Source organism: Bufo bufo, chromosome 4, assembly GCF_905171765.1.
Source record: "Bufo bufo chromosome 4, aBufBuf1.1, whole genome shotgun sequence".
In the NCBI taxonomy this organism is placed as follows: Eukaryota; Metazoa; Chordata; class Amphibia; order Anura; family Bufonidae; genus Bufo; species Bufo bufo.
In genome coordinates this window covers 136597703-136622601 of record NC_053392.1, presented here as the reverse complement: position 1 = coordinate 136622601, position 24899 = coordinate 136597703, and the positions used below count along the sequence as shown (strand labels likewise).

General features: G+C 43.5%; 1 protein-coding gene across 1 annotated transcript in view; it reads left to right on the top strand.

The window, feature by feature from the left end:
- SGPP2 (sphingosine-1-phosphate phosphatase 2) overlaps positions 1–24899 on the top strand; it is a 65771-nt gene that overhangs the window by 30399 nt on the left and 10473 nt on the right. Inside the window, exon 2 of the mRNA XM_040427994.1 lies at positions 10720–10878. Coding sequence (XP_040283928.1) covers positions 10720–10878 — 159 coding nt within the window. The remainder of the gene's footprint in view (positions 1–10719; positions 10879–24899) is intronic.

The following is a 24899-nucleotide window of genomic DNA, read 5'->3' as shown; positions in this document are numbered from 1 at the left end:
AATGTAGTAAAAAAAAAAAATTACAAATGAAAGTGAAAAATGTCATTTTTTACAAAAATTTCGGTAAATTTCGATTAATAACAAAAAAAGTAAAATTGTCAGCAGCAATGAAATACCAACAAATGAAAGCTCCATTAGTGAGAAGAAAAGGAGGTAAAATTCATTTGGGTGGTAAGTTGTATGACCGAGCAATAAACGGTGAAAGTAGTGTAGTGCAGAATTGTAAAAAGTGGTCTGGTCATTAAAGGGGAGCTGAGGTGGTTAATTAATAAAATGTAAATTCATCATGCGCTTTGCATTCTGCATTGCCTGGGAGTGATTGATACATGCATACTCGGACACAGGATGGGGTGGGGGCTCTTACTAGATTTTGTGTGTGTGTATGTATATATATATATATATATATATATATATATTGTGCATGACTAGCCATGTGTTCAAGACGCACTTCGAAAAATTCATCTTGCTCTATGTGAATGAAGTTACAGAGATTCTTACTGCAGATGCTTGTGTTAGACTACTTTCACACTAGCGTTTTTGTTTTCCGGTATTGAGTTCCGTCACAGGGGCTCAATACTGGAAAAAAACTGACCAGTTTTATCCTAATGCATTCTGAATGGAGAGCAATCTGTTCAGTATGCTTAAGGATGCATCAGTTCAGTCCCTCTTACGTTTTTCGGCCGGAGAAAATACCGCAGCATGCTGCAGTTTTTTCTCTCTGGCTGAAAATCCTGAACATTTGCTGGAATGCCGGATCCGGCAATATTTTCCATTGAAATGTATTAGTGCCATATGTTCTGGAAAAACTGATCCGTTTTTGCGGTCTGCGCATGTGCAGACCTTTAAAAATGTGAAAAAGATAAATACCGGATCCGTTTTTCCAGATGACAACCGGAAAGACGGATCCGGTATTGCAATGCATTTGTCTGATGGATCCGCATCCAGATCCATTTGCGTCCGGATTGCCGGATTCGGCAGGCAGTTCTGGCAACAGAACTGCCTGCCGTAATCCTCTGCCGCAAGTGTGAAAGTACCCTTAGGTGTGGAGAGACACCCCTCCGGATCTCATTGACTATATTCTGTAATATAATATGTATTATACGCCGCACTCCGAACAGTCCAGTAGGGTTTATTCTCATTTTTTAGTGCAATGTTTCAGCTTGAAATAAAGGTCCTGACATAGGACTGAAATGCTGCAGTGAGCATGAGATAAGAGGTCCATGTCACGTCAAATACTCATTCAAGGGTATCCCCCCCCCCCATAATAAACATGAGTCTAGTGCTCGACTTGGTGCCGCGGTACACTGCTGCATCCATGAGTAACGTTGACTGCTACTTGCTGCACTCGTGCTAAACTCTGCTTACAGTTACATTAAAAAGGGTTATCCCATGACTGATGTAAAAAATTAAAATTAGACATCAGAACCAGCCCTGTACCTCACATGGATCCAGAGATCTCCACATTCATTGCTCCAATTGTTCTGCTAGATTCTCTTCAGCCTGGCAGCTCGGGCGTGTCCTTTCTGCTGAAGCTATTTCCCTGTAACTGCCATAGCTTTAACATTATAGCCGGTGGCAGTTGAAGATTTAGGGCCCATTCACATGACCGTATATTTGAGTCAGATTCCATTTCACAATGCGGACCCATTCATTTCATTGGGTTCGCAATTGCGGATTAATTAAGAATAGGCATTTCTATCCTAGGGCTGGCCAATCCGTTCCACAAAATATGGAACGCACACTCCGGTATCTTTGTTTTGCGGATCGCAAAACACATACGGTCATCTGAATGAGCCCTTATACTGAGCACGTTCGACCAGCTCAGTGATATGGACAAAATAAGGGAAAGAACTAACAGCAGGTGGCGCTATACAGATACATTTTATTGAATCACTCAGTAGCTATACAACATTTTTAATTACATTCAATTCCAAAAGTATTCAGATCCAGGAACTGGTTTGAAAAATGTAGAATATGTGACACAACCCCTTTAAAGGGAATCCATCCAAGGGACACATTGAATGTGTCCTAGCCGTGATCGAAGCGACACACATAAAGATGACAACTAGTAAGTGCCAAAATATCTTCTACCCAGCAACACCCACTGGGTATGACCGGGGTAGAGGGACGGTTAATCTAAAATATCTGATTGGTGTTTTGGGGATCTGGTGCTGTCTTGGTTGTAAAAGTAGAAAGATCACATTTTTGAAAGGGTTTGATCACGTAAGGACACAAGAATGTATTACAATGGGGTCCACTGTACATGGGTTAATGGGTGACAAGGGGCATTTCATAGCCTCTGTCTGAAGAGAATACCGCTCTGTGCTGCCGTTTGCTACATTTATTATGTACCATTAAATCACATCTGTCACCCTGAGTCTAAGATAACAGTGCAATTATTGGGCTGACTTCAGCATGTTCCTCTATCAGTCCACTCCCTTCTGATACAGCATCCTCCTCAGTTAACTCCTTCTATGCTGCCTCAGCCTGTGGATAGCGAATACCAACAATAATGCTTGTCTAAAAGGATTATCTAAGAATGAATAAAAACGGCAAAAAAAAAGCCTTCTTCCAGAAACAGCGCCTCACCGGTCTATGGGTTGTGTCGTGTATTGCAGCTCTGCTCCATTGACCTGAACGGAGCTGAGCTGCAGTACGACACAACCTGTGGACAGGAGCGGGGCTGTTTCTGGAAGAAAGTAGCCATGTTGTTGTAATCCTGTCCTATCCATCACAGAGAAATCCCGTAATAACAGAAGCCATGATGCCTGTGTGAACAGTGCCGCAGAAACATTCCTGAAAGCCCAGATCACCATAGGTCTGTATATTTAAAGAGTAACTCCACTTTTAATCAGGTTTTTTAATATACTTTATTTATTGATTTTTGACTTTTTACTAAGGATATTTCACCCTAAGGCCTCTTTCACACAGGCGTCCTGGATTTGCTCCGGATACGTCGCGTGTGCATTGCGGGGAAACCCGCACGAGTGCGCACGCAATTGCAGTCAGTTTTGACTGCGATTGCGTTCCGATGTTCAGTTTTTATCGCGCGGGTGCAATGCGTTTTGCACGCACGTGATAAAAAAACTGAATGTGGTAGCCAGACCCGAACCCGGACTTCTTCACTTAAGTTCGGGTTTGGGTTAGGTGTTCTGTAGATTTTATTATTTTCCCTTATAACATGGTTATAAAGGGAAATAATAGCATTCTGAATACAGAAGGCTTACTAAGATGTGGATTGAGGGGTTAAAAAAAAAAAGAATATTAGCTCACCTCATCCACTGGATCGCGGAGCCGGCATAGTCTTCTTTCTTTTTCTTTCAGGACCTGCAAAAGGACCGTCTATCTTCATTCAGCAGGACCTGCGCTGACATCACCACGTGGTGAGCGCGATTACATCATCAAAGGTCCTTTTGCAGGTCCTGAAAGAAGAATTAGAAAGAAGACTATGCCGGCTGCACAATCAAGTGGATGAGGTGAGTTAATTTTTATTTATTTTTTTAACCCTTCAAGCAACATTTTACTAAGCATTCTGTGTTTAGAATGCTATTATTTCCCTTTATAATCATGTTATAAGGGAAAATAATAAAATGTACACAACACCTAACCCCAAACCTGAACTTCAGTGAAGAAGTCCGGGTCTGGGTACCACATTCAACATTCAACAAGGCAATCGCATGGATGGTTAAAGATGAAGGGATTTTAGAGGGCAGTGCTCTTTATGTATGATTGTAAAACTCTTCTACAAGCTTGTTCACATCTGCGCTGACTTTTCCGTTACTCTGTTCCATCAGAGGAACAGAAAAACAGGAAAAGAAGTGTGCACTTTCATCCCTAATTGCACCGTCCGTGTGCATGCCATTTGCAGATGCAAACCCATTCATTTGAATGGGTCCGCGATCCACAAGAGACAATCCAGACCGCAAAAAAATAGGACACGGACTAAAATCCCACGGGAGCGCTTCGTACTGCTTGTGTGGTCATCCGATCCGTGCCTCTGCTACGTATATTGCGGATAGCAGACCCTTTCAAGTCAATGGGTCCACATCCATGATACACAGTGCATGGTGCCCATATATTGCGAACCCTCTGTTTGTGAGCCGCAGTATGGGCACGTGGCACACATGTTTGTGTGCATGAGCCCTAACACCGAGGTTTTTTTTTTTATTTAAACCGCATGACGTGTTTTTTTTCCACTCGTGGTTTTAAAAACTACAGAGTAGGGAAAAAAAATGAAGGAAAATAGTTAGTTTTTGGTGCAGGTTCCTTAATTAATCCATGTCCAATGTGTCCACTGAAATAGGGAATACCAAAAACTGCATCAAAAACCACAGTGAATTGTGACGTGGGGTCCATATTGTTTTTTTACTCCATGTAAACTCAGCCTTAGGTTTTTCCTATTTTTGATGGAAGAAAAAGGTCTTTCTGCAAAACCTTTCTTTCCTGGAAAAAAAATGGATACATGATGGAATGGAGAGTTCTGACATAGATGACGGATAGAAACAGACGGTGTTCCTTTTTGTAGGCGTCATGCCATCCATTTAACGGATCTATTTTTTGTTCTGTTCCTCTGACTAAACAGCACAGAAAAGTCTATGCACTTGTGGAGACGCCTTTAGTCTGTTGTGCCCACCATTGGAACAAGTTTGAATCTAGAAATATGTGTTGCAGCCATAGATAACAGTTTTATAAGATTATATAAGAGAGCACAGTACAAAAATGACAAGACTGTAGGAAAATGATTGAAAAGGGACAAAAAATTGGTTTGTTAAAACATAGAATATAATGGCAGAACAAGAGTTAACCTGTGATGGATTGGTGACAATCTAGTAAAACTTTTTTTGAACTTGAGAAAATAAGTAGTTTGAAATTTAGGCTGTAATAGTTGATCTACATTTTCCTAAACATGTCAAGCTTTAGCATGTTAAATACCCACCTCCTTTCCTCTAAGACAGGCATCCTCAAACTGCGGCCCTCAAGCTGTTGCAAAACTACAACTCCCAGCATGCCCGAACAGCCTACAGCTATCAGCCTACAGCAGGGCATTGTGGGAGTTGTAGTTTTACAACAGCTGGAGGGCCGCAGTTTGAGGATGCCTGCTCTAAGAAGTCAAGTTTAATACCTTATGGAATTCAATGCTGCAGAGCAATTGCCCTCTGTAGACTGCATTACCTGATTCAGCCACTAGGGGCCTAAAGTGGGACTTGCCATTACAGTTCTCTATGATAAATTTAAAATATTTAATTTGCAGAAATAATGTTTGTGAAGTCGGTAAGTGACTTTGTAAAGTGTCTGCTTTCAGTGCTTGGAGAGGTGATTGATAAAATGTGGCAGTCTTCCTGTTTTTTTGATCGTTGCTTTAAATGTCATTCGTTTTGCTCTGACAATGAGCAGCTTTATCTTAGATTCAGGCCTCATGCACACGGCCGTTGCCCGGCCATGGCGGTATTGCGGCCTGCAAACAGCGGGTCCGCAATATGCGGACACTGGCCGTGTGCTCCCCGCATCACGGATGCGGACCCATTCACTTGAATGGGTTAGCAATCCGGAGCTGCGGTGTGGAACGGAGGCACGGAACCCCACAGAAGCACTACGTAGTGCTTCCGTGGTGTTTCTGTCCGTGCCTCCGCACCACAAAAAAATAGAACGTGTTCTATTTTCTTGCGGTGCGGACGGATCACGGATCCATTCAAGTTGAATGGGTCTCAATCTGTCTCGGCCGCCGCACAGACGCTGCCCGTGCATTGGGGACCGCAAATTGCGGTCCCCAATGCACGGAACAGCCGCACAACGACCGTGTGCATGAGGTCTCAGTGGTATGGCTCCGGCACCAGTCATGCTGACATAAAGTGGTCCACCGCCTAGTTTCAAAATAGATCCTATTTATCACGAACGTCTTGAACTGATCCCAAGACTTCCTGCCTATTTGTTCAGCAATTACGATGAAGTCTAGGATAGGAAGGATTTAATGTGCCAGCAGCTGACACTGTGCTTCCTGGCTTAATATGGAGCGTTCTAAAGCATTAAGGATGCCTATTAAATCTGGAGCATCACATGTCACTAGGAACTCACACAGGACGCAGTCATCGATGACAACAGCAGAGGTTCATGTCCCACCAGAATACATAGTAGATACTAACAGAAGTCCTATTAACTGTTCCTTATTCAGATTACTTTTCTTAGGGATGAGCAAACTTGTGTTTTCAAGTTCGGCATATAAGGTTCAGGTTATCTAAGAATTCCAATATGAATTCCGCTACCACGGACCATAAGTTATAGTCCGTGGTAGCGGAATCCATAACTGAATTCTTAGATAAACCGAACCTTCTACGCCGAACTTGAAAACACAAGTTTGCTCATCCCAACTTCTCACCCTTCCATTCCAGTTGTATGTTAGAACACAGTTCTTGAACATATTATAAAATACAAAGTAGTGGAATGCCCATCAGGCTCTATTTACACTGCTTTTTAGTTTTAGGATTAAGTTGGGGCCTACATTGGCAATCAGCAAATTTTGAAACCTCACCAGAACCTGATAGACCAAGTTATGAGATCCATCAGAAACTGGAGGCATCCATAACATGATGAATCCTGTAGAGCCTTGTGGCTTTTATTATACAATTTAGCCCCAAGAATAGTGTGGACAGAGCCGTATGCTTGTCTGAAGAAGGTGAACAATTCAAATGTCGGAAAAACTCAAACTCCAGTCACCAGAAACCCAAACTTGTGTGTTATGACGACTTGTGAGTGGCCGTGTAGTCTTAGCCGAAAGCTGGCCATACACATTAGGCTTTTGTTGGCCTATTTCATGGCGGATAAGGCCAACACATTGATGTGTGTGGGGAGCTCTCGACTCTCTCCCAACAGATGACATGGGGAGACCAGGATCGGGCAAAATGGATTTGAAATCTGCAGCATGTCAGTTGTGCAGTTCTTTTGTGCAGATTTCTCCCTTTTCAATGGAAGGGTAGGATCTGCTGAAAAATCCCATCAAATCTGCTCCAAAAACCACAGCTAACACATGCAGATTTTGATACAGATTTGGTGCAGAAATGCACAGAAATCCTCACGGAAATTCATGCAGACTTTATGAAAGTCTACCTATACCCCTGTGCACGTAGCTAAAGGGAATCTGCTACCAGTTTTATGCTGGCCTCTCTGAGGACATCATAAGCTAGTGACTCTGATGCGTATATTGGGTCACTTACTTTTTTTTTTTTTTTGGAGCGTCCCCAGTGGGATCTGAGCTCTGCAGTTCTCATGTTCATGAGCTGCGGCTTCCCTCAACCTGCCGCGGTTGATTGACAGCTTTAAGGCCTCCTGCACACGACCGTAGGTGTCCCGTGGCCGTATTGCGGACCCGCAATACACAGGCACCGTTCCGCCTGCATCCCGCTTCACGGATGCAGACCCATTCACTTCAATGGGTCCGCAAATCCGTAGATGCGGAACGGAAGCACGGAACCGAACCCTACAGAAGCACTACGGAGTGCTCCTGTGGGGTTTCATCCCGTACTTCCGTTCCGCAAAAAGATAGAACATGTCCTATCTTTTTGCAAAATGGCCGGATTGCAGACCCATTAAAATGAATGGGTCCGCGACCCGCTGCGGCTGCCCCACGTATAGGTGTCAGTGCATTACGGCCCGCATTTTGCGGGCGGCAGCACGGCCACTGGGCGCACACATTCGTGTGCAGAAGGCCTTACTCCAATATAACAGTATAGGAAAAAAGACAATAAGCGGCTGTGGGGAGGGGCGCAGCTCATGAATTCGAGGACTCCACAAAGTGCACACATCATGAAGCGGGCTCAAACACTCGTGTCCTATGGAGCACTGAACGAGGATTTAAAAAAAAAAAAAACTGACCAAAAAAATTAAGTGACCCTGCATTTGACTCCAGGCCAGGACTGCAATTTCCTTCAAGCTGTCGGTTTTCTGATGAGAGAAGATCCCACCATTTCCCTTCCCAGTTGAAACAACATGGATATGTATGTGAACCACAGGGGCATATTTATGGGGAAGTTGGGGAACATGGCTTTTGTCAATGAGCTTTCATAAGCTGACTGTGCACATTAGAAAAGAAGGCCTAATGTATATGGCGCCTCCTGAACATTCCCCGAGGAAGATGTTGGGGTGTGGCAATCTGGCATGTGTTGGATATTAATATGCTTGATCCTTTGTTACCTTGGAAGATAAATCTCTGTGAGAGGGTTCCGTCAGCATACTTTGTATCAAATATGCAATTAAAAACTATAAAAATAAATGTTTTAAAGAGATTTTTATGGCACAAATAATTAGTAGTCCTCTGTGCAATCACCTTTACCTAAGGGCTCATTCACACGACCATGGTTTGGTTGCGGCTCGGTTGCGGACCCATTCACACTGTGTGCTGTCCGCATCCGTTGCTCCGTTCCGTGGCCCCGCAAAAATTACGAGTCATGTCCTATTCTTGTCCGTTTTGTGGACAAGAATAGGCATTTCTATAAAGGGCCGTCGGAAGGCACACGGACGGCATACGTGTTTTGCGGATCCGCAATTTGCCGCACGTTCGTGTGAACAAGCCCTAAGTAGCAGGATGATGTCCAGTCAACTACAAGACTCAACATCCCTTCTGCAGTGTAGGTAGCTATTCCATACACCAGAGGGGCGGCTGAGTGCCATTCCCATACACCATAAAGTTCTGCAGTGTTTTAACCCCTTCTAATGCTAGAACAAGTGTTGGATGTCTTCATCCGATTACTATTGCCTTCTTCAATATAACCAGGGTCTGGAGCTAACCGGCCATGATCTTCCTCTTCGCACATCTTAGCTGCAAGCTTGTGCTTTATAGGTCTGCAGACAGCACGAGCTGATTGATATATAGTTTTATGTTAAAAGATTCAATACAACTTGTCATATATTCATTTAGCCTCTGCACTTCTTATACATTGGAGTCATGTGGGCGGTCCTATCAGTGATTGACAGCTAATTCTGGAGGACTTAGTATAAAGGGATGGCTGTCGATCACTGATAGGACCGCCCACATGACTCCAATGTATAAAAAGAGCATAAATGAATGAAGTACAAGTTTTACTGAATCTTTTCCCATAAAACTATATAATAATCTGCTCTGCTCCTCCCGCTCTATAACCTGCAGATTGCACTGTATTTCATGGTGACAGGTTTTCTTTAAAGGGTATTTTGGTTAAATGTAGTTTTCCCTTAACTACAGGATGTGGAATAACTATTAGATGAGAAGGGGTCGGACAGCTGAGGCCCCCACGAATCCAACAATGGGGCCCCATGGCCCTTAAATAAATGGAGCACAGGTCAAACATGTGGACTGCCAGTCCCTTGATCTCTATGGAACTGTTGGCTCTTGTACTCTGCTATCTCCGACAGTTTCATGGCAAATGAAAGGAGTGGCAGTCCACATGCTTGACCTGCCGCTCCATTAATTTTAGGGTTATGGGGGTCTCTGTTCTTATGAGTGATGCAGGTCCCAGCTGTTGGACCCTCACGGATGTAGATTTATTGACTAAGGGCTCCTTCAAAAAACTGTATACATTTTTGCGGTCCACCAATCGTGGATCCGTGAAACATGGACACTGGCCGAGTGCATGCAGCCATTTTTTTTTTCTCCTGCAGAAATTTCCTATCCTTGTTCACAAGCGGACAAGAACGGGACATGTTCTATTTTTTGTGGTGACGTGGAATGGACATACAGATACGGACAGCACACGGGCATCTTTTGAGGTCCCATTGAGAGGGATGGGTTCACATCTGATCCGCAAGAAATGCATATCGGATGCTGATCAAAACTATGGTCGTATGCATGAACCCGAAAGACATTTCTGGAGAACTCTAATTTTCAAACAGTATTGGGGCGGATTTATATTTTTTGCTGTGTTTGCAATTTTTTTTACGTGCGTTTTTTTAGTACATAAAAAAAAACCTCTAGATGGTAGATGGCAGTAAGTCTATAGGAATTAGGAAATTAAGCAGTAGAAATCTGTGATTTTATTTTATTTTCATTTTACTGGTGTTTTTCTTTCATGTTTGCATTGTTGTTTTTTTTGTTTTACGTTGCAGTCTCATTTGCTGGCATGTCTGTGTATATTGCCTTTTATGGCGTTTCTATACAGCTTTTTTTTTTCCAATGACATTTTTTTTAAGACATTTACAGATGTAGTGACATCACTGAGGTATAGATACTTTCCTATTTCAGAAAGCATGGCTTTAAAAAAAAAAAAGGCCACAAACAATACGTTGAAACACACTATTTAAAAAAAAACTGCAAAAATGCTACAAAAACGTCATAAAAAAGCATGTCAAAGGATAAAAAAGTGTTTTGTTTTTTCTCTTGCACTGAATAAAAAAGCAAACCAAATTTATGCATGAAGGAGACCAAAGGTTGTATGAAGCTCAGCCTTGGAGTAAACCCATGGAGACAAAGTGGGGAATCTTGTGGTTTTCACAGGATTTTCACATTTCAGTCATTATTTTTGCCAGTTTCTACTGTATGTGCCAGGTTCAGTGCCCACACACACCCGCACCTCGCCATACCCTCTTTTTGGAAACTTGTAGAGTGCCGTGTCGGTTATACAGTTGCAAAACCAGATTTTTCACAATTTTAAAGCCAGAAAGCTGGCATTGGGGGATGATCAATTTCCTGGTAGTTTTCTAGATCTTTTTTCCCATCATGAACCCATAAAATGTCCTTGTTTTCTTTATTTGCAGGGTCGGGAGAAAAAGTATGTGGTCCACAACTACTTGCTGTACTACCTCTTCAGATTTGCTGCCGCACTGGGCCAGGAAATATTTTATATCACGTTCCTTCCTTTTACCTTATGGAATATAGATTCTTTTATCGCAAGACGACTGATCATAGTCTGGTGTGTAAGTATCACACATTTCTGAAGCTCAAGTCATGAAATTCAGTCCTTCCTTTAAAGGGGTTTTCTGAGTCTTATCCCCTTTTGTAGGTCGTCAGTATCTGATCCTGTCAGCACCGCGGCCTTCTCTCTGCTCAGTTCCATACATTGTATAGCGGCTGTGCTTGGTATCGCGGCTCAGCCCCATTCACTTCTATGGGGCTGAGCTGCGCCTAGGTCAAGTGACCGATGAATATGACGTCACTGGCCTAGGCAAAGCTGCAAGAAAGCCGTGGCACTACTGTGAGTGCCGGTACCTTCACAAACAGCTGATCGGCGAGGGTCCCGGACGTGTCGGACCCCCACCGATCAGGTACTGATGACCTATCCAGGATCTGTATGGCATGTAATCTGCTTCATCCACTCATTTCATATGATTAATATGAACAGTCCCAAATCGGCGTTACTTTATTTAACTTTTCTTGAATTCATCATCATATAGACACTGAATACAGTGTTAACAAGCACTGGAATCCAGGGGGTATTCCACCCAAATTATTTAGCACCTATCCATGGAATAACATATTGCGGGGGTCTGACTGCTGGGACTCCCCATGATCCTGGACAGTGGCGTCACTAGACTCCTATGGGCCCCAGGGAAAACTTTGGACCAGGGCCCCCCCTTACTCGGGCAACACTGCCCAGAGGGCTTATGGAGAGAAAAGATAGCATGCAGCTGTGATGCGCCTTGGGCCCCCACCCCCTCGGAGCCTGGTTGCAGTCACACCTCCGGCATCTGTGACGGTTACAGCTCTGATCCTGGGAACCAGAGATCTCCTCTCTGAATGGGATAGTAGGGCATGTACGTCCAACTCTATTTACTTCTGTGAGGCTGAATGGACCTCCACCGATCATAAGAACGGGTTCATGTGTCCCCATCAGGAATGGAGCAGCAGCCGAGCATACGCACTGCCACCCCATTCAGCTCTCTGGGGACTGAAGGAGGTCTGCTCAGCAGTCAAACTCCAATCAGACACAGTTTACATTTTGGGACAACTTCTTAAATCACTATTTAAATAAGAAGTTCCACAACTTTCCAATGTACTCTGCGTTTCAGTTCCCCACATTTTAAAGCTGTGTTTTTGCCCTCTGTGAATGAGAGCACTGTTCATTGAAGGTTATAAACCCATAAAAGCTAGTCACAGCCAAATATGTAGAAGTCCAGCACTCCATTAAAACTATTGACTTTATTCAACTCAAATCTAAAAGTCAAGAACTGCTAACGCGTTTCATGCTGAGCAGCATTTAGTCATAGCTTCACGAAGCATTGTTCAGCCTGAAAAGTCAGTGATGGTGATTAAAAATTTTAAATGTTACACTCAAAATTGTTTATTTTTACACCCCCTCCCCCCCATCCAGTTACTAGATGAGCTGGTGTATGTAATCATATGTTTAATAACCTTAGATATGGGTTTATTGATGTATTTTCTGTGTCCGTTACTTTTGACAGATCATGTGACCCCCGATGAGACTCAACGGATCTCACATCATCTGCTGTGTGGACAGTAAGCCAGTAACTCTCTTCATTCCTATGAGACAGACATCGAGGCTTCCATCGGAATGAATAGAGAAACTGACTTCCTCTTCACACAGCAGATGATGTGGGATTCAATGAGTCTCATTCCATCAATAAATCCATATGTAAGGTTGTTACATACGATTATCTACACCAGCACATTTACTAACGAGGGAGACAGAACATTTTTTTGTGGGAGTACCCTCTAGGTTTTGTTAATTTAAAAAAACAAAAACAAAACTGTGAAACCCCTTAAAGGGTTAGTCTAGGATTAGAACTTTTTTTGTGGGAGTGCCCTCTACGTTTTATTGATAAAGAAAAAAACAAAACTCTGAAACCCCTACAACCTCTTAAGGGGTTGTCTAGGATTAGAAAAAAAATGTCCGATTTCTTCTAAATACAAAAAATAAAATAAAAAATAGCAACACACCTATCCATAGGTTGTGTATGGTACTGCAGATCAGTCCCTTTGACTTCAATGATGCCGATCTGCAATACCAACCTATGAGCAAGTGTGATTTTTTTTTTAATGCATGGTTGCTAGGAGATGATGTTAGTAAATTGATAAAGTCAATTTACTGTATTATTTTCCCTTATAACATGGTTATAAAGGAAAATAATAGCATTCTTAATACAGAATGCTTACTAAAATGTGGCTTGAGGAGTTAAAATAAAAAAAAAAAATTTACTCACCTCATCGGTTTGTTCGCGCAGCCGGCATCGTCTTCTTTCTTCTTCATTCAGGACCTGCAAAAGGACCTTTGATGATGTAATCACGTTCATCACGAGGGGAGCATGGTGACGTCAGTGCAGGTCCTGCTGAATGAAGATAGAAGATTTCTATCTTTATTCAGCAGGACCTGCGCTGACGTCACCACGCTCCCCTCATGATGAATGTGATTACGTCATCAAAGGTCCTTTTGCAGGTCCTGAAAGAAGAAGAAAGAAGACATGCCGGCTGCGCGATCAAGTGGATGAGGTGAGTTATTTTTTTTTATTTTTTAACCCCTCAATCCACATTTTAGTAAGCATTCTGTATTAAGAATACTATTATTTTCCCTTATAACCATGTTATAAGGGAAAATAATAAAATGAATAGAACACCTAACCAGTGATGGCCAGTTTGCATTGTTCACCTGCGAACATATGCGGGCTGCCATATTTTTTTCACAAGTCCGGCGAGGCACAAGTAAGCCCTTACCTGTGCCTGTGCCGCGAGCCGGTCTGAAAACAAATGCGGTCACCGGGAGCAGGCAGTTCCGAGAACAGCCCGATGAAGGCCCCGGTGGCTGTTCTCGGAACTGCCTGCTCCCGCTGACCGCACTTGTTTTCTGACCGGCTCGCGCACAGGCACAAGTAAGGACTTGTGAAAAAAGATGGCAGCCCGCAAATGTTCGTGGGCGAACAATGCGAACTGGCCATCACTGCATATAACCCAAACCCGAACTTCAGTGAAGAAGTCCGGGTCTGGGTACCACATTCAGTTTTTTTTCACGCGCGTGCAAAACGCATTGCACTTGCGTGGAAAAAACTGAACATTGGAACGCAATCGCAGTCAAAACTGACTGCAATTGCGTGCCTACTTGCGCGGTTTTCCCGCAATGCACACAGAGCAAATCCGGGACGCCCATGTGAAAGAGGCCTTACGATCTGAGTAGATTTTGGCTTTTAAGGCTTTTTTGTGATCAAAGTTGATTCTGAACCTGGATGTTGGCTCAGGAGTGACTGTCAATCACCCCACTCTTGATCTCATGGGAACAGCTGTGCCCCTCTGGTCTTCGAGGATGTAAATGGTACAGCACAGTTCTGGAATATACATGTAGGTCATTTTGCTTTAAAGGGTTAAATTAATTTTAATTGGAATACATATACATACACAAAATTTTGCATATAAATAAGATTAATGAAGATATAAGTCTGATATCTGTAAACTCTGATTTTATTAATAGGTAATGAAACTTTCACGTGAAAAATGATTCCTACAATAAACTATAACAATAATGATATATAAAACACCTCAGGGAAACGTTCACAGGTCAGTCTTATGACACTGAAGTGATCTGATCCACACTGGGCCCCTCTGGGGAATTGTCAATCTGCCCCTCTTTTCCCACTGAGCTTATGGGATTTCTCTTCTTCCTCGTACTTGTGGTTTGGATAACCTCGTATTACACTGCTGATTGTTTTCTTGGATTATAGAAGATTGCCCCCAATAATGGAGATGTGTAACACATGAAGGTGGTTCATGCAGTTGGCACATCACGTGCTTAACACCCGGAGACTATTCTGTGCACCGTCTGACTTTTGTGTGTATGGTTTCTAGGTTAGGCAATAAATATCAGATCACAGGGTATGACCACTGGGACCTCTAGTGATCTCAAGTACATGAGTCCTCACTCTAAATGGAGCCGCAATGCACATTTCGGCCCACCACTCCATTCACTTCTATGGTAATGGCCTAGTGTATGGAGAGAAGCAGGGCCGATCCTACACGGGGTGCAGCCGTACCCCAGCGCTGTCACCCGAAAGGCGCCGAGCAAGCCGCCGGGACTTTTTTTTTTTTGACTTTTTTTTTTTTTTTAAGCCGAGCAGCCGAGCCGCCGATTCGCCGAGGAATCTGCGAGCCGAGCGGGATGTCAGTGACGACCAGTGTTCCCTCTAAGCTGCGCGGGTGGGCGGCCGCGCAGCAATTATTGTGGCCCCGCCCCGCTCACAATTTTATAATGCCCGCTCACTCAGCTGTGCCGGCCCCCAGCTGATTCCCCCGCTGTTTTGCTGGCTGACGCCGCCCGCCGCACGGTCAGTTCATTTACAATACCTGGCTGTGGGCTGCCGGTGGGCGGTGGCTAGTATTCAAATAGGGGGGCGGACCCGCCGGAGGCAGAGAGGGAGTGCGTGCTGTGCGGCGCAGGCTGAGGTCACGTCACGTCACGTCACGTTACGCTACATCTGAGTACCCTGCGCGCCTGGCCGCCTGCTAGCTGGTGAGGTGAGGGCATATAAAAAAAGAAGTATGTACCCCCCCCTGTCCCACAGTGCTACGAATCCTCTGTTGTCCCCTGTATTACCCTGATACCCATCAGTTATATAATATATCTGAGGGGTATCAGGGTAAATTATACAGGGGGTAATATAACTAGGGGTATCAGGGTACATGAGGGGTAATATAACTGAGGAGGAGGGCTAGGCTACTATCAGACATTATACAGGGGTAATATAACTTATCTTACCCCTCACCCCTGTATTATGTCCCTGATAGCCCTCCTCACTTATATTACCCCTGTATAATGTACCCTGATAGATACCCCTTAGTTATATTACCCCTGTATAATGTACCCTGATACCCCTCAGTTATATAATATAACTGAGGGGTATCAGGTTAAAATATACAGGGCGGGGTAATATAACTAAGGGGTATCAGTGTACATTATTATACAGGGGTAATATAACTAAGGGGTATCAGGGGACATTATTATACAGGGGTAATATAACTTATATTACCCCTGTATAGTGTACCCTGATACCCCTTAGTTATGTTACCCCCTGTATAATTTACCTGATACCCCTCAGTTATATTACCCCTGTATAATGTCCCCCATAACAGTGTGTCCTCCACAGGTCCCCCATAACAATGTGTCATCCACAGATCTCCCATAACAATGTGTCATCCACAGATCCCCCAAATTATTTTAAAAACCTGCTGTTTCTCTAGATGACCTTATGTTTATGGTAGTGGTAATAGAGTCGCAATGGTCTATAAAAGCAGCTACACTATTTTTACAGACCTTTGAGACTCTATTAACACTACTATTAACTATTAACATAAGGTCATCTAGACTAGAAAAAGCAGGTTTTTAAAATTCTTATTTTTCCCATTTAGGTGTTAGAGCAATCTAATTAAAGTTATGTTTTAACACCTAAAGAGAAAGAAAAAATAAATAAAAACCTACGGTTTCTCTAGATGACCTTATGTTGATAGTAGTGTTAATAGAGTTTCAATGCTTTGTAAAAATAGTGTAGCTGCTTTTATAGACCCTTGAGACTCTATTACCACTACTATCAACATAAGGTCATCTAGAGAAACAGCAGCTTTTTTTAATTATTTTTTCCTTTAGGTATTAAAGCAATCAAATGAAAGTTATGTTTTAACATAAGGGTCAGAAACTGGGTTTTGACTAAGTTATTGTCAAAGCAAATTGGTGGGGCTGAAGTTGGGGGCTGAAGTTGTTGCCATAGAAACATTGTAAAGGGGAGGAGTTAGTAAGATAACCACGCCCATGTGGGGGCGCCAGAAATATTTCTGCACCCAGGCGCCTGTGACCCTAGGATCGGCCCTGGAGAGAAGGACTGACATTCATTATGCTCGCTTCACAGAGAGGACTGAATGGAGTATATAGGCGTCATACAGGTAGGTCCCCAGCTGGGGACAAGGTTTAAGAACAGAGAGCCACTCTATGGGAGAAGGTCCCGTTTTGGCAAACGCTAGCTGTCCTTGTATTACTTGGATGGCCATTCATCTATAATGTGGGGGTCTACATTTTGAAATTTGTCTTTGGTGAGGCAACCCCTTTTAATATACATATATATAACATATAAGATTTTAAAATGTGCAAAAAAAAATAAAAAAGGCAAGTTCCCTTTGGCCTTCACCTCCTAAAGGTAGCTAACCTGACATCCCCTTATATTACACAGTCACGACACTGCTCTCGCATAGTTGTCAACTAGACTTAATTTGCAAGGATTGCCCATCATTTTTAGAGACAGTCCCGGCAAATTTGTGCTGTCCGGGGCTGTGAGCTTGTGGGTGTAAACCAATGGGAGGTTCTAGGTGGGTTTGGGAGCGTTCCCATGGGTGGGGTTTATATGCCCTGAATTTACCAACTACAATGTTGGTGAGTATGCCCTTGAGGCCCAGATATGGATTATATTATAGAGTAAAACACTTTCTCAGCAGCCACAAAACCCACCTTCAGCTGAGACGGGAGTAGTCGATGTGTCAACGATACTTGAATGCAGTTTCTTTTTACTAATTCAAAGTTTCTCAAATCTGAATCTAGGAAACCCTAACAAGTCATGTGCTGAACAGATGATTATACATAGCTTGACTATACTGAAACTATGAGAAATCCTCAAGACATAAACTGTTGCAGATTTTTAAAGTCTGGTTTAAGAAACACTGCTGTAGCCTAAACGCCTAGGAACATCCACAGTCCTGCACCTTTCCCTGTTCAGAACACCTACCTACACTTATACCCCTCTCAATATTTCCCATGTTCAAAGAGGGGCTTTTCAAGAAACTAATCTGAAACCCATCTTCTCTAGATGTGCTATGACCCTTGTACATGAGCTGAGAAATGGGCCAATTATCAGGAATGAGCATTTGAACAAACACTCGTTCCCGATAATTGCCTCATGTATATATGCCACTGATCACCTGACAAATGAGCAGGGTGATCACAACATTTATGTGGTACATAAGATTATGGCTTACTGATGGCACATCGCCCTTTGTAAATGGAGATGTGCTGCTGATTCAGTGACCCAGCAGATGATTTAAAGGGAGTCGGTCGCCTAATCTGAGCCTTTTAGACCGCTCACATCAGGTTATAGACTCCTTTGCAATGTTACCTTTATTTGTGCCGTCCCTCGCTGAGATCTTCCAAAAAAGACTTTTGCTAATGAGTTTGGCAAGTGCCCAGAGGCGGCGTTACTGCAGTAAGTGCCCAGGCCCCTCGGCGATGTGCCCAGAAAACCACACCTCTTTCACCCCTCTGGCCCGCCCTCCTTTCCTATTATTACCTCCTCCTCTCCCTCACAAATCCCGCTCCTGCGCCGCTCCACACTTGTCCTCATTAGCATAAGTTTTAAAAGTCTTTTTTGAAAGATCTCGGCGAGGGACAGCACAAATAAAGGTACCATTGTAATGTGGGCAAAGGAGTCTATAACCTGATCTGAGCGGTCTAAAAGGCTCAGATTAGGTGACAGACTCCCTTTAATGTTAAAAGCACTCATTTCTTTATGCACTCCCAAATGGTTGTGTATGGGAAACAAACAGTTAACACTGGCAGTCTTGGCCTAGATTCCAGGGTGATGGGCTAGACGCAAGACCTACATGTGTGAGCCTACCCTGAGAGATTACCCCTGGGGGGAAGAGAAGTAACATTCACAGAAAGTTTAGAGCCACGTTTTAAGGGCTCATGCATACAGCCGCTGTTCGGTCGCACCGTGCATTGGGGACAGCAATTTGTGGTCCCCAATGCACGGGCAAAATCAGTGTGGATTCCACACTGATCCAGACCCATTTAACTTGTGGTGCGGAGGCACGGACAGACACTTCCCTGAAGCACTCCATAGTGCTTCCTAGGGGTTTCCGTTTCTCCGTTCCACACCGGACCTTCCGGATTGCGGATTCATTCAAGTGAATGGGTCCGCATCTGTGATGCAGGGTGCACACGGCCGATGCCCGCATATGCCCAACTGACACCAGGCAGGAGGCCCAATACCAGGGTATGCCCCGAGAGCATTGGGGTGAGAACAGCCACCGCTAACCACAACTCCTATCAGTGTCACAACTACCACTCTCCTCCTCCAGGCTCTCCCCCTGTGGGCTTGCAGCACTGGCAAACAATGAATTTGTACGGGGACAAACGAGCATAGTAGTGATCGTTCATCCCCATACAGAGGGGATCATTGCTGTATGTAAATGCAGCTCAACCTTGGATCAATGATCAGGCAATTACTGGGAAGGTTCACCTCATTCCCTGTCATTCAGTCTGTCCATCTGCCTGTCTGTCTCATCTGTCTCTCTCTTATATCTGTCTGTCTCATCTGTCTGGTTATCTATGTCTCGATATAAGAGTCTATCTATTTCATCTGTCTAATCTAGTTTATCTATCTGTCATGTCTATCTACCTCCACAGAATTGCAGGGGACGTGGAACCGATCCTTTTTATAATTCTCCTCATGTACTTGTGTATATACGAGGAAGGGCTCGCTTGTCAGGTTGACCCGCACCTACGCCATTACTACGCAGGCGATCTGTCAGTGCCTGCTCCCGCTCACTTTCTATGTTTCTTCTCCAGCCAGACTTATTTTTAGTGACTTCGTCAGCCCAGTGTCTTCTCTGGTTTTGTTGCCATAGAAACGTCTGTTGGAGGTACCGGAGTCACAGCCAAAGGTTTCTTCCTGTGTTTTCTATGCAGGGAATGTGCTTCGCTCCCTATGATTGCCAATTTCCTCATTCCAGCTAAAAGGGTAAAGATGCAGAAGAAATCCAGCAATGAGCTAATAATCGCCAGGGACGAGCGAGCAGATCTGTATCTGTGCGGCTGAAGAGCAGGGAATTCTTGGTTGTATTTTGTTATAGGTATATAATAGTCGCCAGAGTGACCAGCAACCAGCAAAAAAAAACGAAAAAAAGGCCGCCTGCGTCTTATTAAACTGATTAATAGATTTTCACGGATACATTTACTAAAATGAGATCTCGTAGAATAATAAGAAACGTACTGTTCCATCCTTTGTAAATAAGAAACCCCCGACACCGCTGTGTGACGTGTACAATTATTACCCACAGCAGCCTATTTATTAAAGTGTAACCTATATAAACCCACTTAAAGAGGGGGGCGCAGAAGAAATTCCCTGATAACCCAGGCGCAATGTTTTGTAGGGCTAGCTCAGCTGTGGGTAATGACACCTTTAACTTGGCGATCTATTGCTTCGTTCTGGAGACAAAGTATGTTTAATCCATATGCAAATGAGCAGGTAAGTGCACTGAGGGCGGGCCCAAGCCACTTGGTGCACTTCCTTCCTCTGCCAGCCCATTCCTCTCCTTTTTGATTGACAGGACCAGACGAGATGACTATGCAGGATCATGTCAATCATAAGGAGAGGAGGAGCTGGCGGCACAGATCGCTAAGTGAGGGCGGGTGTCGGGAGGAATAGCTGTCGGCTGTATGAGGGTTCGGCTGAGCTCTGTCTAAGGCTGCTTTCACACTGATCCGACAGGGATCAGCAAAAACGATTCCATTACTGATAATACAACCATCTGCATCCGTTATGAATGGATCCGGTTGTATTATCTTTCACATAACCAAGACGGATCCGTCCTGAACTCCATTGAAAGTAAATGGGGAACGGATCCCTTTTCTATTGTGTCTATTGTGTCCCGTTTTTCTCCACATCCCATGACTGAAAGAAAACCGTATGGGAACGCATTCTGGTGCACCCCGTTCTCTTCAGTTCCGTGTTTTTTTCTTCAGTATTGAGATCCTCTGCCGAAAATGTAAACACTAGTGTGGCAGTAGCCCGAGGTGTGTGGCCATCTCTACTCTTGGTTGAGCAGTGGACACAATCGCATTTATTTTGGGCCATTTTGTGTGAGCTAAACAGCCTAAACTTCAGACTGATACATTTTAGCAAATTATCAGTAACATTTATGCTGCTGCTCATGTATTTAGCTCACAGAGATTTACAAAAAAAAAAAAGCCTAAACCCAGGAAGAGGTCTACGTCCCTGCATTTTTTCCTGGGCTCTCCACAGAGAGCGGAGTACAGTACTGTTTATGGCCTGTGGTCCGCTCCCAGGTAGTGAACCTTTAAAGAGTTTGGCTGTGCTTGCACATGCAACAGGCGGGGGTGGTGTTCACTACTCGGGGTCCCTTAATGTATAAGTTTTTTGTCATGACACCAGTTGCATTGAAGCAACAAGGGACAGAGTCCCCTTAAGTAGATGATGCTGGTGGTTGGTACCCAGAGTAGGAATGCCAGAATGGTGTAGGGTGACCTAATGTCCGTTAAAGGCGTTCCACTTGTCACGGTGCTCCTACCTGGATACACTGAAACCCCAGGCGTGGACATCCGTTGCAGGAAAATAGGGTAGTTGAATGGTGCGGTGAAGAAATAAATTGAGTCCAGACCTTGTGATGAACTTGATAACAGCTTTACTTGAATAAACTTTCATCAGAGAACAATCTTCCAGCTTTATCTTGGTTACCAGCAGGCTTTGGCATGAATTCTGGCAGGCAAACACACTCTGCTCTGCTACATCAGTTACTCTCTGACTCTGCTGTTCTGACAGGATTAAATAGAAAATTTTCCTTTCTGCTGTACTTCGCTTTCTGTAGTGTCTCTGTCTCTGTCTCTGTCTCTCTCTCTCTCTCTCTCTCTCTCTCTCTATCTCTCTATCTCTCTTATCCAGGGAACGTTTACTCCTGGCTCCTGAGGCTTGTAGCATGGGCCTCTAGGTCCAGCATAGCTGATGGTGCTCTGCTGGCTTGGCTTTAGCAGGGACGAGGGCCTGCTTCCTTCCCCTTAGTGGGGGTACTCTCAACTCAACCTTTCCCGTAGAAGGGGTAGGTTAGACTGACTTTCACTAAACTCCTCCCTCTCTAGAGAGGGCTAGAATGGAAAGAAAGGCTCCATTCCAGGTAAACTAGCTCTGCCATTACTTCCGCCATCTGCTGGTGAAACAGGCACATTATATAAAAAATAACAGTTGCATAGAAATAAATATACACATTTTGCAGGACCTGGAAATAAGTGCATTGATGACATTATATTAACCATAGAAGATAGTGGAGAGGCGTTAAAGGTGGTAATGCACCTCTGGGGCGTTACACACACTATAGGGAAAAGCTTTGGCTTATGTGAGCTACCACCAGAGAGGCCGGCGCTTTTTCCTATAGTGTGCAAGCACGACCACTGCAACTGGATTATAGGGTGGTCATAACCATGGAAACAAGCAGTGTATAATGTGATGGGAAAATGAATCCAGCCAGCAAAGGAGGCAATATGGATAATCACAATACATTAGTAATTGCCTTGTATTAACTTTCTCTACATAATAAATGCTATTTGCTGAAGTGAGACAACCCCTTTCTGACCGCCCCACTTAAATTTACATCTGCAATTTAGCATTTAAAAATGGTGCCCGCTCATGAGCGAGTGCCATAACAGTTGGGTGATAACATTGATCGCATACATTTAACTCCTCAGATGCCGTGGTCAAATGTGACAATGGCATCTGAGAGGTTAAAGACTGGGAGCACATGCTCCTGGACTTGTACCGGCTCCCCCCAGGCGAGGATCGCGGGAGCTGGATGTAGTGTGCGGCAGCCTTTGTACTCGGGAGTGGTACGAGGCTGCCGCACGTTACTTTCAAAATGTGGCAGGGCTCCATAGGAAAGTACTTCTGTATTACACCAACAGATTATCCGACCAATTTCTGTCCAATCAGACCGATAGTTGGTGTGTATAACAAAAGATCTGTGTGTGTAAACGGACATCTGACCGATGATTGGTCAGAAAATCTGTCAGATAATCTGTTGGTGTAATATAGCCCTTAGTGTACAGGTCCCGATGTTACAGCCAATGGCCGGGAAGCGATTTGCTTCACAGTATGAGGACGAGGGGTGGCTATAGCGATCGCTCATCCTCATACAGAATCCTTGTTTCTGCACAGCAAATCGCTGTTTAGACCGCAGGATCTGCTGCCCAGAAACGATGATTGGAGTGCGTTTTTTTTAAATATAAAAAAAAAAATGAAAAATTCAGACCACTCTAAAACTAAAATAAAAATAATGTAAAAAATGAACATCATGGGAATTGCTGCATGTAAAAATGCCCGTACTATAAAAAAATGGGGGGGGGGGGGGGAGTCAAAATGGCCTATTCGCTTTTTTTGGGCAATTTAGCTCCCCCAAAAAAATTAATAAAAAGTGATCAAAAAGCCATACACACTCCAGAAAGATATCAATGAAAAGTACATATCGCCCCGCAAAAAGTGAGCCCTCACAAAGGTAATTTTTTTTTCAGTATTAAAACACAAGAAAAAGTATACATATGTGGTATCGTTGTAATCGTACCGACCTAGAGGATAAAAGTAACAGGTCAGTTTTACCTCCTAAGAAACCGTGTAAAAAAATAAAATAAAATATATATATAATGGTGCTTTTTTTTTTTTTTTTGAATTCCAGCCCATTTTAAAAAAAAATCCCACTTCCTACCACATTGTATGCAGCCGTAAAGGGTGCCATTAGAAAGTGCATCTTGTCGCGCAAAAAACAAGCCCTCATACGACTGAGTCCAAAAAATAAAGAAGTTATGGCTTTGGGAAATCTGAGAATAAAAAATAAATAAATAAAGTCCGGAAAATCACCCGGTCTTGAAAGGGTTAACCATTAAACACCATACCCAGGGTCACAGTGTCTGCAATAGATCTATCACAGAGCCCTCAAAACCCTTGGCTCTACTAGGCTGCCTGCCATGACCATGTCTAAATAAGAAAAAAATAATCTCATCCAGACCTTCTAGAAATACTGTTCCAATTAGGGCAGATGGACTTCTCAATGACTCCAATGCATTTACTCTGGTAGGAATGTGTAAACTTATAATAAAACCTAGAATCATAAGGATTCCTCACAAAATTAGGTTTTTGCACAAATGTAACCTTGATTTATTTTTTATTATTTTTAATGTGATGCTGTAATGTACTTTCAAGTAGCTCGCCATGCATCTGTAGGATCCTGATTTTGATTTCCAGCAAATGTAATGCAGGCTGCAACGTAGGTTTGACTCTCAGAGGCCGCATTTAGGTCCCTATAAACCCAGTCTCGTTGAGTTTTTTCTTTTGGGTACACTAGTTTCTGGTAGACACAGAATATTGCAGAACTTTATTAGCAAGCCAATTAAAATGATATATGGACATTGGACTGAGTACCACTGGGGGCAGGGGCTGATGTGCATATAAGAGCTTAGTGATAAAGTGTTACTTGGCTACAATAAGGTGCACCCTACATCTGTGAACTTCTACGCCTGTTATAGTAAACTTCATACAATCTGCTGAACCATCTGCTCTTAGTTAAAAGCTTCTGTCTGTTTACCAAATGTCCTTGTTAAACCTGTAGGCACCTTTTATTTATTGGATGGGAGGTTCGGCCGCACACAAAGTTGCCCAGTCATTCTGGCGAGTTAGTATTATATTGCAGACAATTAGCCTATAGAAATCAATGGACAGTATTGATCACAACCAAAAATACAGTCGAAGAAAACTGAATAAACACATGGCTTCCAAAAGCATTGAGAAGTCATACTAAGGTTAGAAGTGATCAGGTCACTTGACCTAAGAAACTAATGGAGGAAACTATACAATTTTTTATTTTTTTTTTAAAGTTTTGCTCAGCACATGATGACCATTTAAAGGGGTATTTCAGCACAAAACATTACAAAACATATACTATCAGATTCCCTGCTGCTGTCATTCAGACAATGCCCAGGTCCCTGATGCACTTCACTTAGTGCTCCTGTCTCAACATAGCAGGAAATGGCTGGGAATGACATTTAGCCAATCACTAGCTGCAGTGATGACCCGCCTCAGGCAGTGATTGGCTGAGCAGCACTCCCAGCCATTTCTTGCTATGTCGAGACAGAAGTAAAAAGTGGACTTGGACACTGTCTGAATGGCAGCGGTGGGGG